This window comes from Bos taurus, chromosome 10 (assembly GCF_002263795.3).
Source record: "Bos taurus isolate L1 Dominette 01449 registration number 42190680 breed Hereford chromosome 10, ARS-UCD2.0, whole genome shotgun sequence".
Classification (NCBI taxonomy): Eukaryota; Metazoa; Chordata; class Mammalia; order Artiodactyla; family Bovidae; genus Bos; species Bos taurus.
Window position 1 is genome coordinate 38,117,049 of NC_037337.1, and position 19,174 is coordinate 38,136,222.

Sequence of the window (19,174 nt, forward strand, 5' to 3'; positions counted from 1 at the left end):
CAACAATAACAACATGGATTTCATCGAGCCACTAGGTCTAAGTACAAGTTCACAGGAAATGTGGAGGATAGAGGAACATGTTACCACCACAAGGATGCAATCAGCCAAATCCAGATGTGGACTGCTCTAGCAAACTAAGAACTTCATTTCTCAACAAACAAACTGCAACGCCAAAATTTAAAAAAAAAAAAAGAGGAGGGGGAATTGATGTATATTAAGAGATACTTAAGAGAGATGTCAACTAAATGCAAAGTGCTTACCGTGCACGTGAATCTTTATTTGAATAACTCAATGTAAAAAGAGTATTTTTAAGACAGTAGGAGAAATTAAATACTGGCTGTTAGATTTTATATGGTATTGAGAAATAATTTTCTTAGGTGTTTAAGACTACAGTGTTTATGTCATTAATAAAGGAATTCCCTAATGTAAATTATGGACTTTAGTTAACAATAATGTATCAATACTGTTTCACCAACAGTAACAAATATACTACACTAATGCAAGATGTTAATAACAGAGGAAACTGTGGATGGGGACTCTGAACTTCCACTCAGTTTTTCCTGTAAACCTGAACCAGTTCTAAAAAAGTAAAGTCTACTAATTAAAAAAAAAGAAAAACTGGAACATGGGCTTTCTCTCCAATCCATTCTTAAAACTGGTCACCTGCAGAGTTTCCACAGTGTTATTATTTCACTTTTTCAATAATGTAGATTCTCCCAAATTTTCCTAATGTTTAACATAAATTACCTCTAATATATTCTCATAGCATTCTTTTTTTTTTTTTTTGGTAGGGAATACGTGACTAAGACTTTCTATGTTCCAATAAATATAAATTAGTGCACTCACAAAACCATTAATCATCAAGAAAGTTCTTACAAAGCAATGTCTGGCATATTTTTATTATTTCCAGCAAAATGCTAAGGCCTTCACACTTTAGGGCCAATGAGAAAGGAATATTCTAGTAATGAGCATTATGCATGAGCTGAGGAAATCTAGAATTGTGAAGTACAGGAAGAGACAGAGAAAAAGGAGAATGGAAGGAATTCAGGAAAAGAAATAATGAGAATTTTGAAAAGGTGGACTGATTTTATTAAAATGAACAAAACTTAGGGTTCAGGCTAAATTCATCATAAAATATCATTTTATGTTAAAAAGAAATAAATCCTATAAACTGAACAACAATTTTAAACCAACCAGTCCTATAAAGGGCTAACCTCTGGTTATATACCTTTTCCTTACGCATATAGCCTTTTTATTGGGGCCACTGAGTAAGAAAATCATTATGACAACAGACAGGCAGGAACAAGAAGTTCAGCTCCATTAAAAGGTTCTCAAAGGGTCTAGATTCCAAAGCACCTTCAACAAAAAGAAGTTATGAGGCTTAAGTATCCAGAAGGCATGGTTAGAAAGCCAAGAAAAGAAAGTCAAGGACTGCCCATTGAAATACAGACCGAAAGATTAAAAAAACCCATTTATTTTGGAAAGTGAAAAGTTCTGAAGAACTAAAAACAGGTAAAAAAAACATTTTAGGTAATAGTATGAAAGATGAAATAAGAAGGAAAGGAGAGACTCAGCATCCAACGATCTCCAATTCACCCATTAAAAGGTACTAAACTGTTCTTTAAGCTTTATCGCATAGAATCCTGAGTAAACCATGGCCAAAATAGGCAGGAGAACTTACTGAAAGGGCTGTAAAGCTGTATCCTGCCTCATCTGGAAGCATTTCCTTAGGATCAAGTAGGAGAAAGACAGGTGAAGCAGCACTGACCAAGCCAAGCTGATATTAACATACTTTCTGATATTAACATAATATGGACTTGGCTGAGAGTAAAACAGATCACTTGGGATCTGTGCAAGCCAGGATAAGATAGCTCTAGCTGCACCTGTTTGTTCGTATCACTGAGATGCAAACAGCTCAAAATAAACATGGAAGAGCAGAAAAGGTGAGGAAAAGAAAGCACCATTCTTTTCTCTATTCTTCCTTCTCTATTTTTTCGAGTAGTTACAATGGGTGCTTATCATATCCACTGTCTTCCTGATTTCCCATGTTTTGGGAAAGCTAAGTTTGGCCTAAAAACAACTATTAAACAGATCTATAATTGTAATAGCATCATACTCTAAAAAAAATGAGTCATTTAGTAGAGAAACTTGGGACAATGAGAAAGCTTAAGGCAAAGGGCAGTGATTAAAACAACAGATGCTGCCAGAATACATAATACACATTTCATTAACTTAACAGAAACTAATTTACTGAAATTCCAAACAACAGTGATTCACAAAGATAGCACATTCACCCTAGAGAATATACAGCTGTGAATCTGGGGGTCTTAAGCTACACAGCATTTTGTCCTTGTTATTTCCACCAATTACAGCAACTTCCTTTGCTCTGTATGTTAATACTAAATTCCTTTAGACACTAATGAATGTCCCATAGCAATATCAACCCTCTAGAGTTTAATAAGATAATTCAGTGTGCTAATCACACCTCTATGATCCAGAAAAAATATTTAAATATCAGTAATATCAGATTATGTCATAAACTGAAAATACAAAGATGAATCAAACTGGCCATGTATTAAGGGTTTTACATCAGTAGAATGATGTCAGAAAAAAAGTTACTTATCCTTGTAGTAAAATAATAGGGACTCAAGTAGTAACACGGACCTCAAAAATGATGGCCAGGGCCAGAAAGGAGTTATTTGATGAAATTGAAGGTAATGAAATCAACATGTAACAAATATTATTTTTTATCCACCCTTCAGTGTGATTTGAAGGCAGCTTTCTTAATGTGATTAAATCGTGTTTAACATCCAAAAACACAAGAAGAAACAACTCAGAGGTGTTTATACTTGGTTATTTTTTAAAAAAGGTAAATTTTACCATAACAAACATTATGCAAACACTTACTAATGCAGAATGTTTCAGGTAATTCACTCCCTCTTATCCTTACTCACCATGAAAAGAAATTCCCCAAATCTAAATATTCTAAGCAATCAGTATCTCTACAATTACTAGCTAGCAATAAAATGTCCAAGATAAAAATGTTCAGCATGGTTACACTTAGTTGACACCAGAATATTCAACTGATAAAGGATGTAACTTGAGGTTCAAAGACAATAATAAATTGTTTGGCATATCATACAAAGCAGCTTACCTTGTAGTTTTTTCAATACAGCAACCTCCATTTTCAGAACTTGCTTTGGTTGTTGAGCTGATTCCACCTTCAGTGCAACATTTTCCCTGGTGAGCATGTCCAAGGCATCGTAAATTTCTCCAAAGCCCCCACCCCCAATCTTCCTCAACTGCATGGGAAATAAAATAAGAACACATACACAATTAATAGATTCTAATTAGAAGTTGATTCATCTCTTATATTTACAAAATAATATATAATTGACTATCTCTATTTTATGCTAAAAGATCTCAATATTGTTAACTGAGTATATGCCAAGAATGAATACTTAGAAATAATGTCAAAATTTTTTCCCACAGATTTGTCCACAAGAAGTACTGAATTTATTTCAGCCACAAACAATTTTAAAATTAGGTCTACAGCCAGCATCAGAAACATCATAAAAGACACAGTATCTGAAGCTTCACTTCCCACATATAACTCTCAACCACCAGATCTGTTCTAATTCTAAGGCAATCATTTGAAGATGTTTTAAATCCCTAGCATCTTTTTTACCAACTGAAATCTCCTCTGGAACCAGACTGAGATGTGTCTGTGTGGAGGTTGGAGGGACAGGCCACCAGAGCCCAGTTCTCTCAGCACCATTTACCCTCCTCTTGGAGGCACTGAATAGCTACACAGAACATAGAAAATGGGCCAGCAGCTTGGGGTTAAGGGAACTAGAGGACCCCAAGGCACCAAAGAAGTCATTTGGAGGTGGCCCCTCCAATGCTCAAGCTTGCTAGTTGCCACATGGGTAAGAAATACAAACCATATAGGCAGAACTCTTTTTAACTCCTAATCCATAAGACTGTGATCAAAATAAATGATTGTTTTAAGCCTCTAAATTTTGATGTAGCTTGTTACTGGGTTGGTCAAAAACTTTATTTGGGTTTTTCCATAAGATGTAACAGAAAAACCCAAACGAATCTTTTGGCCAACTCAATGAAGAACAGATAACCAAAAGACCATCCTAAACAATGAGCCTGTAATTTTTTTTTTACTAAGAGGCCACTATGCCACTCAAATTTGGCAGACATGCTCCACATGTATATTGGCTCTCATTATCAAGACAGAGCAACTATGCCAGGCATAGCTGCATTTGTCACCTTTTGATATGGACCCCACTCCAGTACTCTTGCCTGGAAAATCCCATGGACGGAGGAGCCTGGTAGGCTGTAGTCCACGGGGTTGCTAAGTCGGGCAAGACTGAGCGACTTCACTTTCATTTTTCACTTTCATGCATTGGAGAAGGAAATGGCGACCCACTCCAGTGTTCTTGCCTGGAGAATCCCAGGGACGGGGGAGCCTGGTGGGCTGCCGTCTATGGGGTCGCACAGAGTTGGACACGACTGAAGTGACTTAGCAGATATGTCTAATGGAGAACTGCCAACCTTTACCACAGCACTTAACACAAAGCTCTCACCAAAGCAACACACGTGCCTGACTTATATAAAGATTACCAACTGCTGGAATCTCCCTGCACCAGCCATGATGATAAGGTTCTTTCCTATGTTTACTCAAGAAAATTTTCAAAGTCTATTGCTTTGCCTAATAAGTAAAACACTGTACCATAAAAACAAAATTTTTATTTCTAGATGAATAATCTGCTTTTTGCAATCTTTTGACAGATGAAGGAAACAATTGAATAACTTGGCTAAACTTGCCAGTGGAACAAAACTTTGGTTAACAAAAGACCAGGTAGCAATAAAACATATTTAAATATATGTAAAAGAAAAATGCTTCTTCACTGGAAGAAAAAGAGCAGATTCCAAGTCCAGGGCAAGGAAGCCATCAAAAGACTATAAGGATCATGTTAAAAAGACTCAGGAGACAACTTGAAGGAAATCCCTTTAGTCAAATGAGACAATTTAAACATCAATAACAATGATAACTACAACAGACTGAAACACATGAAATATGCTTAAATCCATGAATTCTTAATCATAATTTTTAAAATTTCATTAGTCACTCTGAGAAGATGCTCAGTTCAGTTCAGTCACTCAGTTGTGTCTGACTCTTTGCGACTCCATGGACTACAACACACCAGGCCTCCCTGTCCATCACAAACTCCCGGAGTTTACTCAAACTCATGTCCATTGAGTCGGTGATGCCATCCAACCATCTCATCCTCTGTCGTCCCGTTCTCCTCCAGCCCTCAATCCTTCCCAGCATCAGCGTCTTACAAATGAGTCAGTTCTTCACATCAGGTGGCCAAAGTATTGGAGTTTCAGCTTCAACACCAGTCCTTCCAATGAATATTCAGGACTGATTTCCTTTAGGATGGGCTGGTTGGATCTCCTTGCAGTCCAAGGGACTCTCAAGAGTCTTCTCCAACACCACAGTTCAAAAGCATCAATTCTTTGGCGCTCAGCTTTCTTTATAGTCCAACTCTCACATCCATACATGACTACTGGAAAAACTATAGCTTTGACTAGATGGACCTTTGTCAGCAAAGTCATGTCTCTGCTTTTTAATACATTGTCTAGTTTTGTCATAGCTTTTCTTCCAAGGAGCAAACGTCTTTTAATTTCATGTCTGAAGTCACCATCTGCAGTGATTTTGGAGCCCAGAAAAATAAAGTCTTTCACTTTTTCCATTGTTTCCCCATCTATTTGCCATGAAGTGATGGGACCAGATGCCATGATCTTAGTTTTCTGAATGTTGAGTTTTAAGCCAACTTTTTCACTTTCCTCTTTCACTTTCATCAAGAGGCTCCTCGCTATCTGCCATAAGGGTAGTGTCATCTGCATATCTGAGGTTATTGATATTTCTCCCAGCAATCATGATTCAAGCTTTGCTTCTTTCAGCCCAGCATTTCTCATGATGTACTATGCATATAAGTTAAATAAGCAGGGTGACAATATACTGCCTTGACATATTCCTTTCCCAATTTGGAACCAGTCTGTTGTTCCATGTCCAGTTCTAAGTATTGCTTCCTGACCTGCATATAGGTTTCTCAAGAGGCAGGTTCAGGTGGTCTGGTATTCCCATCTCTTTCAGAATTTTCCACAGTTTGTTGTGATCCACAGGGTCAAAGGCTTTGGCATAGTCAATAAAGCAGTAGATGTTTTTCTGAAACTCTCTAGTTTTTTGGATATCCAATGGATGTTGGCAATTTGATCTCTGGTTCCTCTGCCGTTTCTAAATCCAGCTTGAACATCTGGAAGTTCATGGTTCACATATTGTTGAAGCCTGGCTTGGAGAATTTAGAGTATTACTTAGCTAGCGTGTGAGTTGAGTGCAATTTTGAAGTAGTTTGAGAGTTCTTTGGCATTGCCTTTCTTTGGGATTGGAATGAAAGCTGACCTTTTCCAGTCCTGTGGCCACTGCTGAGTTTTCCAAATTTGCTGGCATATTGAATGCAGCACTTTCAAAGCATCATCTTTTAGGATTTGAAATAGCTCAACTGGAATTCCATCACCTCCACTAGCTTTGTTCTTAGTGATGGTTCCTAAGGCCCACTTGACTTTCCATTCCAGGATGTCTGGCTGTAGGCTGGTGATCACACCATCGTGATTATCTGGGTCATGAAGATCTTTTTTGTATAGTTCTTGTGTGTATTCTTGCCACCTCTTCTTAATATCTTCTGCTTCTGTTAGGTCTATACTATTTCTGTCCTTTATTGAGCCCACCTTTGCATGAAATATTCCCTTGGTATCTCTAATTTTCTTGAAGAGATCTCTAGTCTTTCCCATTCTATTGTTTTCCTCTATTTCTTTGCATTGATCACTGAGGAAGGCTTTCTTATCTCTCCTTGCTATTCTTTGGAACTCTGGATTCAAATGGGTGTATCTTTCCTTTTTTCCCATGCCTTTCACTTTTCTTCTTTTCATAGCTGTTTGCAAGGCCTCGTCAGACAACCATTTTGCCTTTTTGCATTTCTTTTCCTTGGGGATGGTCTTGATCAGTGCCTCCTGTACAATGTCACCAACCTCCATCCATAGTTCTTCAGGCACTCTATCTATCAGATCTAATTCCTTGAATCAACTTGTCACTTCAAATGTAGTAAGGGATTTGATTTAGGTCATACCTAAATGGTTTAGTGGTTTTCCTTATTTTCTTCAATTTAAGTCTGAATTTGGCAATAAGGAGTTCATGATCTGAGCCACAGTCAGCTCCCAGTCTTGTTTTTGCTGACTGTATAGAGCTTCTCTCTCTTTGGCTGCAGAAAATATAATCAATCTGTTTTCAATGTTGACCATCTGGTGATGTCCATGTGTAGAGTCTTCTCTTGTGTTGTTGGAAGAGGGTGTTTACTATGACCAGTGCATTCTCTTGGCAAAACTCTGTTAGCTTTTGCCCTGCTTCATTCTGTACTCCAAGGCCAAATTTGCCCATTACTCCAGGTATTTCTTGACTTCCTACTGTTGCATTCCAGTCCCCTATAATGAAAAGGACATCTTTTTTGGGTGTTAGTTCTAGGGGGTCTTGTAGGTCTTCATAGAACTGTTCAACTTCAGCTTCCTCAGCATTATTGGTCAGGGCATAGACTTGGATTACTGTGACACTGAATGGTTTTCCTTGGAAATGAACAGAGATCATTCTGTCGTTTTTGAGACTGCATCCAAAAGATCAGACTCTTTTGCTAACTATGATGGCTACTCCATTCTTCCTGCAGTAGTAGATATAATGGCCATCTGAGTTAAATTCACCCATTCCAGTCCATTTTAGTTCACTGATTCCTAAAATGTCGATGTTCACTCTTGCCATCTCCTGTTTGACCACTTCCAATTTGCCTTGATACATGGACCTAACATTCCAGGTTCCTATACAATATTACTCTTTACAGCATCGGACTTTACTTCCATCACCAGTCACAACCACAACTGGGTGTTGTTTTTGCTTTGGCTCTGTCTCTTCATTCTACTGGACTTATTTTTCCACTGATGTCCAGTAGCATATTGGGCACCTACCAACCTAGGGAGTTCATCTTTCAGTGTCCATCTTTTTGCCTTTTCATACTGTTCTTGGGGTTCTCAAGGCAAGAATATTGAAGTGGTTTGCCATTCTCTTCTCCAGTGGACCATATTTTGTCAGAACTCTCCACCATGACCCGTCCATATGGGTGGCCCTACACAGCATGGCTCATAGTTTCACTGAATTAGACAAGGCTGTGGTCCATGTGATCAGATTGGTTAGTTTTCTGTGACTGTGGTTTTCAGTCTGTCTTCCCTCTGATGGAGAAGGATAAGAGGCTTATGGAAGCTTCCTGATGGGAGAGACTGAGGTCTTGTTCTGATGGGCGGGGCCATGCTCAGTAAGTCTTTAATCCAATTTTCTGTTGAAGGGTGGGCTGTGTTCTCTCCCTGTTATTTGACCTGAGGCCAAACAAGGTGGAGCTAATGAAGATAATGATGACCTCCTTCAAAAGGTCCAATGCAAGCACTGCTACACTCAGTGCCCCTAACCCTGCAGCTGGCCACTGTCAACCCACACCTCTGCCAGAGACTTCTAGACACTCACAGGCAAGTCTGGGTTAGTCTCTTGTGGGGTCGTTGCTCCTTTCTCCTGGGCCCTTGTGCACACATGGTTCTGTTTGTGCCCTCGCAGAGTTTGTTTCCCTGGTCCTGTGTAAGTTCTGGTGGTTCTATGGTGGGTTAATGGCGATCTCCTCCAAGAGGGCTAATGCCATACCCAGGTCTACTGCACCCAGAGCCTCTGCCCCCGCAGCAGTCCACTGCTGATCCGTACCTCCTCAGGAGACACCCTAACACAGTTCTGCCTCAGTCTCTATAGGGTCTCTGGGTCCTGGTGCACACAAGGTATGTTTGCGCCCTCTAAGCATCTCCGGTGGGTATGGGGTTTGATTCTCATTAGCATCAGAAGATGCTAGGGAACCAATTTATTACTTTGAAAGCTGGTAAATTAAAAAAAGAATCAAGCATTTATCCTGTATTCCTAGTCAAACTATATCTCAGGGTAATCAAATAGTTAACGATGCAAAATTTCTCTTCATAGATGTACTTCAACTAATAAATGAAGGAATGACAGAATATCACCAATCTGCCATCCCTTTGAATTAACAGACCTAGACAATGATGATCAATAGTGTTAACAAAATGATGGGCAATAAGACATTATATGCCTCCCATCCAAAGTTAACAGTACCCTTAAGGGGGGGGTGGGGAAAGCCACTACTTCAATAAACAAACCTGAAGTCAGATCTAATCAAGCCTCTCTACATAACCAACAGCTTACATAAAATACACAAGACAGAGAATCATGTTAACACCACGTGGAAACAAACCAACAGCTTACATAAAATACACAAGACAGAGAATCATGTTAACACCACGTGGAAACAACAGGAAAAAACCCAAACTATGGAAAATTCTACAGGCAAATAACCTAGTTTGTTCAAAAAATAAACTGCAAGAAAAAAAGAAAGATGAAAAGGAACTTAGAAATTAAAGGAAACTTAAGTGATGTCAAACAACTGAAATATCCAGACTTCACTTGGATTTGATTCAGCTGTTAAAAAAACTTTACAAAACAATTAGGAAAATGTGAAAGCTGGAAGGATATCTAATGATATTAATGACATTGCTTTCCTGAATGTGATATTATGATTACATTTTAAAAAGAAGTCTATCTTTTAGAGATTATATACTGATGTACATAGAGAAAAGTAAGGTAAAAAATTTCCTTCAAAATATTTTGGGAGCGATCTGTTTTTAATGTTTAAAAACAAATGGGAAGTGAGATCATGCTTCCCGCGGTGAAAGGTTAGCAGAAGTGCCCTTTCTTGCTTTCTGCTGTAGTCCCAAGTGGTAGCTGCCTAAATGGGCAAGTTCATGAGACCCGGGAAGGTGGTGCTGGTCCTGGCCTGTTGCTACTCTGGATGCAAAGCAGTCATCGTGAAGAATATTGATGATGGCACCTCAGACTGACCCTACAGCCATGCTCTGGTGGCTGGAATCGATCACTATCCCTGCAAAGTGACAGCTTCCATGGGCAAGAAGAAAATCACCAAGAGGTCAAAGATCAAGTCTTTTGTCAAAGTTTATAATTATAGTCACCTCATGCCCACAAGGTACTCTCCTAATATCCCCTTGGACAAAACTGTTGTCAACAAGGATGTCTTCAGAGATCCGCTCTCAAACGCAGGGCTCCATGAGAGGCAAAGGTCAAGTTTGAGGAGAGACACAACACTGGCAAGAACAAATGGTTCTTCCAGAAGCTTTGGTTTTACATCTGTCCCAGTCATTAAAAACATTAAAAAAAAAAACAAACTGGACTCTATGATGATCTTTTATTTTTATCTAGTTTGTTTCACTTTTTCTATTTCATACTCAATGCTCCCATTTCATTTGGTATGTTTTCCCATTTCTCCATCACTCTCTATTTTTTTTTGATGTTCTTTCTCAAGCAAAGTATAGTAGAAAAGCTTTTGTATACACATATATATCTATATAGAATATGTATAATACACATATTTTAGAAGACTTATGAATTTTTGCCTAGCTAAAAAATTCATGACATTTTGATTCTACTTGTCTGACTCAGTCTGATAGAATGCTAGATTTCTAATTTATATTCACTCAAAATTTAGATATAGTTCCATATATTTTGGCATCTAGTATTACTGCTAGAAGTCTAGAAAGTTTATTATCTTAGTGATTAAAAAAAATGTGAATGAGGCTTGAAACTTCTAATCTAATTCTGAGAATATTAAGAAATATTATGCTGTTAAAAAAAAACAGGAAGTTAACAAGTGATACAGTATTAACTAAAGTACAGATTTTGTTCAAATCTTCACAAAATTTTATGTTAGTGTTCATTATTTGTTTTGACACCTTATTTAAGACTCCACATTATATTTAATTGCATTTAGCAGCTTCAGCTGCATGCAACAGATTCTGGTAAATTGTTTTTTCATTTTTATTCTATTACAAATATGTATTACAAATATGTAATTTCCCATGTTACGGGTTCTTAGATATACCCCTCATTTAAAAGTAGATATTTAATTTCCAAATACATGGGATTTTTAAAAGTATCTTTGATATTAATTTCTCATTTAAATGCTTTCTTCTCTGCAATCACCTTCTATGTTTTTCAGTCTTCTAACTTTATTGAGGCTTTCAAAGGCTAAGTTAAAGAGCTCTCTTGGTAAATGCACACTGTACTTGAAAATATGTGGGTTATTTTCAACTATCGTTTGATAGTGATCGCTAACCTAAATCCACAGAAATAAGAGAACAGATTCTGTATGATTTCTACACCTTTAAGACCATGAAATTTCTGCACCTGATCTTATGTCTCTGGGTATGTTCCAGTGTTTCCTAGTTTATAGTCAATGGGAACTTCAACAGAATCTGTATCCTACTGTTGTGTGAAAACTGTATAAATCTTTATTGTGTCAAATTGGTTTATAGTGCTTTTAAGGTATACTATATTCTACTTCTCTGTACAGTCATCCTATTAATTTCTGAGAGTTTGATATTGAAACTCCAACTAAAAATCTTAATTTATCTACTTAAAACAAATGACTGTAATATATACTGGGAATATATGTAACTTTGTCCTGTATTTTCCATGTCTCCTGTAAATGTGTTATCATATTTTCATAATTTAAAAAATAAGAAAGAACAACTTAAAAATATTTTAGGAAAGAGGTTAAAGAGATGAAGCAAGACTGACTATCAATCTATAACTGGTTAAGCTGGGGCATGGGTACCTGAAGGTTCTTTATAACAGTCATGCTATTTTAACATATACTTACAATTTTCCTTAATAAAATGTTAAAAAATAAAAAGGGCATTACACTGTAGTTTTTTCAATTGTTCTTTCCCTAAGTATACTTTCATTTACCTTACTCAATAGTAACTATTAGAGGTTAGGAAAATTTACTACTATAAGGCGCAAGAACAAGAATTAGGGTATAAACAAAAACTAATCATAGGAAAAGAAACAAAAGTAACTGCTTAGGCATATAAGCAATAAATGTATTATTTCCTAATGAAATGCTACTTTTATCAAGATATCAAAACCTCCTCCTTCCCCCTACCCCACCCCTCTCTCTTCCTGATGTCTACTTACTACTTTCCATCTTTCTTTGACCAGGATTCCAACACTGAGGATATCCGGCTGCTCTCCTCCTCCACTCATTGCAATTCACTGATGTGGTAGAATGGCTACACAGGCATCTGGCTCCCAAGGGTGGTTTCCATTTAACCTGAAACAAAAGAAACAGGAGCAGCATATCAGGAATAAATAATTAACACAAACATTCCAGCACCCAGAAGTACTACTAACCCTATACATTAATTAGATTGCTTGGCTGGAAAGGGGGAAATGCCAAATCTCGGTTCTAAAATCTGTTTAGTGCATATAAAAAAGTACTTACCTTTCCATTACAGAGCCCAGTGAGATAACCAAACATTAAAGAGGCATTATATTGAAAGTGAAGTCGCTCAGTCATGTCAGACTCTTTTTGTTGGTACAAAAGTAATTCTAGTTTCATACCATGAATTTTAAATCATTATATCTAGGTTCAAACACATTTTTCTTAATCAAAATAGGATCCATAACAATCAACACATTTTTGTCAATGAGAAATAAGTTAGTTTATTCCTGTAGTATAAAAATCTGTGCTTCAGGAATAGACAAAACTCTTGGAAAGCATTTTCTGCCTCCTGTGGCTGTGGAAGCATTTTCCCTGTAAAAAGTTGTCTAGAAGTTTGAAGAAGTTGAAGTCGGTTGCCACTGGTGAGAGGTCAGGTGAAGATGGTGGATACGGCAAACCTTCGTAGCCCAATTTGTTCAACTTTTGAAGCGTTGATTGTGCAATGTGCAGTCAGGCATCGTTGTGGAGAAGAACTGGGCCATTCTGTTGACCAATACTGGCTGTAGGTGTTGCAGTTTTTGGTGCGTCTCATCAGTTTGTTGACGGAGAAGGCGATGGCACCCCACTCCAGTACTCTTGCCTGGAAAATCCCATGGATGGAGGAGCCTGGTAGACTGCAGTCCATGGGGTCGCTCAGAGTCGGACACGACTGAGCGACTTCACTTATCACCTTCATGCATTGGAGAAGGAAATGGCAACCCACTCCAGTGTTCTTGCCTGGAGAATCCCAGGGACGGGGGAGCCTGGTGGGCTGCCGTCTATGGGGTCGCACAGGGTCGGACACGACTGAAGTGACTTAGCAGTAGCAGCAGCAGCATCAGTTTGTTGAACATACTTCTCAGATGTAACGGTTTCGCCAGAATTCAGAAAGCTGTAGTGGATCAGAAACAAGCAGCAGACACCAAACGATGACCATGACCTTTCTTTGGTGCAAGTTTGGCTTTGGGAAGTGCTTTGGAGTTTCCTGGACCAACCACCAAGCTGGTCATCCCTGGTTGTACTATAAAATGCACTATTCATCACACATCACAATCCAATTGGAAAATAGTTCATGTTGTTGTGTAGAATAAAAGAACATGGACACTGCAAAACGACAATTTTTCTGATTTGCAGTCAGCTCACGAACGTGAGACACCCACTCATTGAGCTTTTTCACCATTCCAATTTGCTTCAAATGCAGACCATGGAATGGTCAATGCTGAGTTATGCAGCAACTTCTTGCATAATTTTAAGAGGATCAGTTCTGATGATGGCTCTCAATTTACTGGCATCAACTTACGATGGCCAGCCACTATGCTCCTCATCTTCAAGGCTCTCGTCTCCTTTGCAAAATTTCCTGAACCACCACTGTGCATTCATTAGCAGTTGCTGGGTCAAATTCGTTGTTGATGTTGTGAGCTGTCTACCCTGCTCTATGACTCATTTTGAACACAAATTTAAAAAGCTCAAATTCACATTTTGTCTAACATCATTTCTATAGTCTAAAATAAATATAAAATAAACACCAAATAATAAATCATTAAAGTCTCTTAAAATGAAGAAAGTGGGGAAAAACCACTAAACCATTCAGGTATGACCTAAATCAAATCCCTTATGATTATACAATGGAAGTGAGAAATAGATTTAAGGGACTAGATCTGAAACACAGAGTGCTGAATGAACTATGGACAGAGGTTTGTGACACTGTACAGGAGACAGGGATCAAGACCATCCCCAGGAAAAAGAAATGCAAAAAAGCAAAATGGCTGTCTGAGGAGGCCTTACAAATTGCTGTGAAGAGAAGTGAAAAGCAAAGGAGAAAAGCAAAGATATAAGCATATGAATGCAGAATTCCAAAGAATAGCAAGGAGAGACAAGAAAGCCTTTCACAGCCATCAATGCAAAGAAACAGAGGAAAACAATAGAATGGGAAAGACTAGAGATCTCTAAGGAAATCAGAGATACCAAGGGAATATTTCATGCAAAGATAGGCACAATAAAGGACAGAAATGGTATGGCCCTAACAGAAGCAGAAGATATTAAGAAGAGGTGGCAAGAATACACACAAGAACTGTACAAAAAAGATCTCCAAGACCCAGATAATCACCATGGTCTGCTCACTCATCAAGAGCCAGACATCCTGGAAAGTGAAGTCAAGTGGGCCTTAGGAAGCATCACTACAAACAAATCTAGTGGAGGTGATGGAATTCCAATGGAGCTATTTCAAATCCTGAAAGATGAAGCTGTGAAAGTGCTGCACTCAATATGCCAGCAAATTTGGAAAACTCAGCAGTGGCCACAGGACTGGAAAAGGTCAGTTTTCATTCCAATCCCAAAGAAAGGCAATGCCAAAGAATGCTCAAACTACCGCACAATTGCACTCATCTCACACGCTAGTAAGTAATGCTTAAAATTCTCCAAGCCAGGCTTCAGCAATACGTGAACCGTGAACTTCCAGATGTTCAAGCTGGTTTTAGAAAAGGCAGAGGAACCAGAGATCAAATTGCCAACATCCACTGGATCATCGAAAAAGCAAGAGAGTTCCAGAAAAACATCGATTTCTGCTTTATTGACTATGCCAAAGCCTTTGACTGTGTGGATCAAAATAAACTGTGGAAAATCCTGAAAGAGATGGGAATACCAGACCACTTGACCTGCCTCTTGAGAAATCTGTATGCAGGTCAGGAAGCAACAGTTGGAACTGGACATGGAACAACAGACTGGTTCCAAAGAGGAAAAGCAGTACGTCAAGGCTGTATATTGTCACCCTGCTTATTTAACTTACATGCAGAGTACATCATGCGAAATGCTGGGCTGGATGAAGCACAAGCTGGCATCAAGATTGCTGGGAGAAATATCAATAAGCTCAGATACACAGATGATACCACCCTTATGGCAGAAAGTGAAGAGGAACTAAAGAGCTTCTTGATGAAAGTGAAACAGGCGAGTGAAAAAGTTGGCTTAAAGCTCAATATTCAGAACTAAGATCATGGCATCTGGTCCCATCACTTCATGGCAAATAGATGGGGAAACAGTGAGAGGCTTTATTTTTTGGGGCTCCAAAATCACTGCAGATGGTGATTGCAGCTATGAAATTAAAAGACGCTTACTCCTTGAAAGGAAAGTTATGACCAACCTAGGTAGCATATTAAAAAGCAGAAACATTACTTTGCCAACAAAGGTCCGTCTAGTCAAGGCTATGGTTTTTCCAGTAGTCATGTATGGATGTGACAGTTGGACTATAAAGAAAGCTGAGCACCGAAGAATTGATGCTTTTGTACTGTGGTGTTGGAGAAGACTCTTGAGAGTCCCTTGGACTGCAAGGAGATCCAACCAGTCCATCCTAAAGGAGATCAGTCCTGGGTGTTCATTGGAAGGTCTGACGTTGAAGGTGAAACTCCAATACCTGATGCGAAGAGCTGATTCATTTGAAAAGACACTGATGCTGGGAAAGATTGAGGGCAGGAGGAGAAGGGGAAGACAGAGGTTGAGATGGTTGGATGGTATCACCGACTCAACGGACATGAGTTTGGGTGGGCTCCAGGATTTGGTGATGGACAGGGAGGCCTGGCGCGCTGCAGCTCATGGCATTGCAAAGAGTCAGACAGGACTGAGTGACTGAATTGAACTGAATAAATTATTAGCAAAAAACATAATGCAATAAATGCACATTAAAGTGAAGTATAGCATAATTACATTTAAGAAGGCATCTCAAAATCAAATAACAAAGATCAACAATGCAAAACCGCAATTACTTTTGCACCATGCTAATACTGTTGAGAGTCCCTTAGACAGCAAGGAGTTCCAATCAGTCAATCCTAAAGGAAATCCATCCTGAATATTCATTGGAAGGACTGATGTTGAAGCTGAAGCTCCAATACTCTGGCCACCTGATGTGAAGAGCTGACTCACTGGAAAAGACCCTGATGCTGGGAAAGGTTGAGCACAGGAGGAGAATGGGGTGACAGAGGATAAGGTAGTTTGATGGCATCATCACTCAATGGACATGAATTTGAGCAAACTCCAAGAGACAATGAAGGACAGGGAAGCCTGGGGTGCTGCAATCCATGGGATAGCAAAGAGTCAGACATGACTGAGCAACTGAACAACAACAATACTTTGCAGCAACCTAATATTACAACTGGATTAAGCACAAGCTAGAATCAAGACTGCAGGGAGAAATATCAGTAACCTCAGATATACATATGACATCACCCTAATGGCAGAAAGTGAAGAGGAACTCAAAAGCCTCTTGAGGAAAGTGAAAGAGGAAAGTGAAAAAGCTGGCTTAAAACTCAACATTCAAAAAACTAACATCATGCCATCTGGTCCCATCACTTCATGGCAAATAAATGGGGAAACAATGGAAAAAGTGAAAGACTTTATTTTCTTGGGCTCCAAAATCACTGCAGATGGTGACTGCTGCCATTAAATTAAAAGACGTTTGCTCCTTGGAAGAGAAGCTATGATAAACCTAGATAGCATATTAAAAAGCAGAAACATTACTTTGCTGATGAAGGTCCGTCTAGTCAAAGCTATGGTTTTTCCAGTAGTTATGTATGGATATGAGAGTTGGACCATAAAGAAAGCTGAGCTTCAAAGAATTGATGCTTTTGAACTGTGGTGTTGGAGAAGACTCTTGAGAGTCCCTTGGACTGCAAGGAGATCCAACCAGTCCATCCTAAAGGAAATCAGTCCTGAATATTCATTGGAAGGACTGATGCTGGAGCTGAAACTCCAATACTTCAGCCACCTGACACGAAGAACTGACTCATCTGAAAAGACCCTGATGCTGGGAAAGACTGAGGGTGGGAGAAGAAGGGGACGAAAGAGGATGAGATGGTTGGATGACATCACTGATTTGATAGACATGAGTTTGAGTAAGCCCTAGGGGTTGGTAATGGACAGGGAAGCCTGGCATGCTGCAGTCCATGGGGTTGCAAAGAGTCAGACATGACTGAGCAACTGAACTGAACTGAACTGAATACTACTACACAAATATAACTTACAATAACTGAGATTGCTAGACTATAGGGCAAGCATGGTGCCAATGGCAGTTGACTCAGACTACTACCCTTAGTCCAACCTTTTACTAAGAAAAAAAATACCTAATTTACAATAGCTTACAGTTTAATAAGTTGCAAGATAGAGCTTAACATCACCAGAGCTAATAAAATTTTAATGTTACATAATGCACTTGAAATGCATAGGAAATAAACATGAGCCACAGGAAATAAACATGAGCCACAGAAAATGGCTGTTTATTAAACCCAATGCCAAAATACAGTCTAGTTAAACTACTGAATTTTAAATGGGAAAAAAATTACACTGGACACAGGTGCAGAAAGTCCAAATTACACATAAGGGGGAAAAATCAGTCTGAGAACAGACATCAGTACAAACAGCTTATAATATATTTAAGTATCCAAGGAAATGTGAGCCAAGCATGGTCTACCCTGCCAAAGTAACCTTCAAGGTAGGCTAAGGGAAGTAGTTATGAACACACAGAACCCAAATAATATTGGTCCTAAGAAATGCCGCTAGGAATCAACTACATAACAAGTATCAGACAGATTACAGTAGAAGATTTAACATGAGGATTGATCTGAGAAGACCTAAAATCAATGACAACCCAGCAGCAATAAGAACCCCTGCCTTCAGACTGCAAACTCTAAACATCATATCCCACTGAAAGAAATCAGGGCTCTTTGGAGAAATCTCTTATTCCAGGTCTGGCACAGGAAATTATGCACATTCAACCTGGTGCATCTCATCAAGTAAGAAAGCAAAAATGTTAACAACACTAGTATTAACAAATCAAAAGGAAATCAGAGACAAGGGAAGGAATTCTCATTTGTCAAAGATGAAACAATTTGAGCATATACAAGAATACAATGATTGAAAAACATCAAAAATATAAATACATACATATATATATATATATATATATATATATACACACACACACCCATGAGTTCACAATGACACTCAAATAAGAAAAAAGAATATTAGAGGTCAATTTTCAAGATTGCGTGGGCACAACTCGTTATTCTAATAATTGGCAAATAAACAGAAAGAATCAAACATTTATCCTGCCTTTCTAGTATAAACAGTATTTTGGGGAGACAAAAAAGATGAGGAGGGTTACTTTTCCTTAGAGAACAGTCACAGCTAATAAATGCAGGAGAACTTATAGATTTAGAAAATCAACATTTTCCAATCCCTGGTTACATAATGAATCTAGACAATGACCATCAATGGCTGCTAAAGCCATAATGTAACAAGCGGATGGAGAACTTTAATATGGAAGGATCAAGTTGAACTCATTGGTAATCCTTAACATCACTAAAAGCCAGGACAATGAAACAAGAAGTGCTTCTTGATGCAACAAATGCATCACCTATGAAGTCTCTTGCCTTGAAACAAACAAACAAACAAAAAACCCTTAAATCTAGTCAAGCTTTTAGATTTGATTATAAGTTTACAAAAACAAGGGTGATCGAGGTACATGATAAATGACAACATGAAGATATAATGAGCTAAATTCATGATGACGGAGATCCTAAAGAACAAAATGGCCCATATAAATGACAAAATGACCCAAAACAAATGGCATGGAAAATAATAAAAGCTTTACACTGCACATTATAAGAAATAAGATATATATATCA

The 19,174-nt window shown here is 38.4% G+C and overlaps 1 protein-coding gene and 1 pseudogene across 10 annotated transcripts in view; one reads left to right on the forward strand and one right to left on the reverse strand.

Moving 5' to 3' along the window:
- Positions 1 to 19,174, reverse strand: part of TTBK2 (tau tubulin kinase 2) — a 135,026-nt gene that overhangs the window by 83,699 nt on the left and 32,153 nt on the right. For 7 of the 10 annotated variants that reach the window (XM_059890615.1, XM_059890612.1, XM_059890614.1 and 4 more), the window contains 2 exons: positions 12,218 to 12,353; positions 3,155 to 3,302 (listed from right to left, as the gene is read on the reverse strand). In XM_059890615.1, coding sequence (XP_059746598.1) covers positions 3,155 to 3,302; positions 12,218 to 12,286 — 217 coding nt within the window. In that variant the 5' untranslated portion in view covers positions 12,287 to 12,353. Of the gene's footprint in view, positions 1 to 3,154; positions 3,303 to 12,217; positions 12,354 to 19,174 lie in introns of those variants that run through there. The other 3 variants (NM_001206071.1, XM_024997794.2, XM_010809202.4) reach the window with 3 other exon arrangements.
- Positions 9,933 to 10,479, forward strand: LOC132346297 (large ribosomal subunit protein eL27-like; annotated as a pseudogene).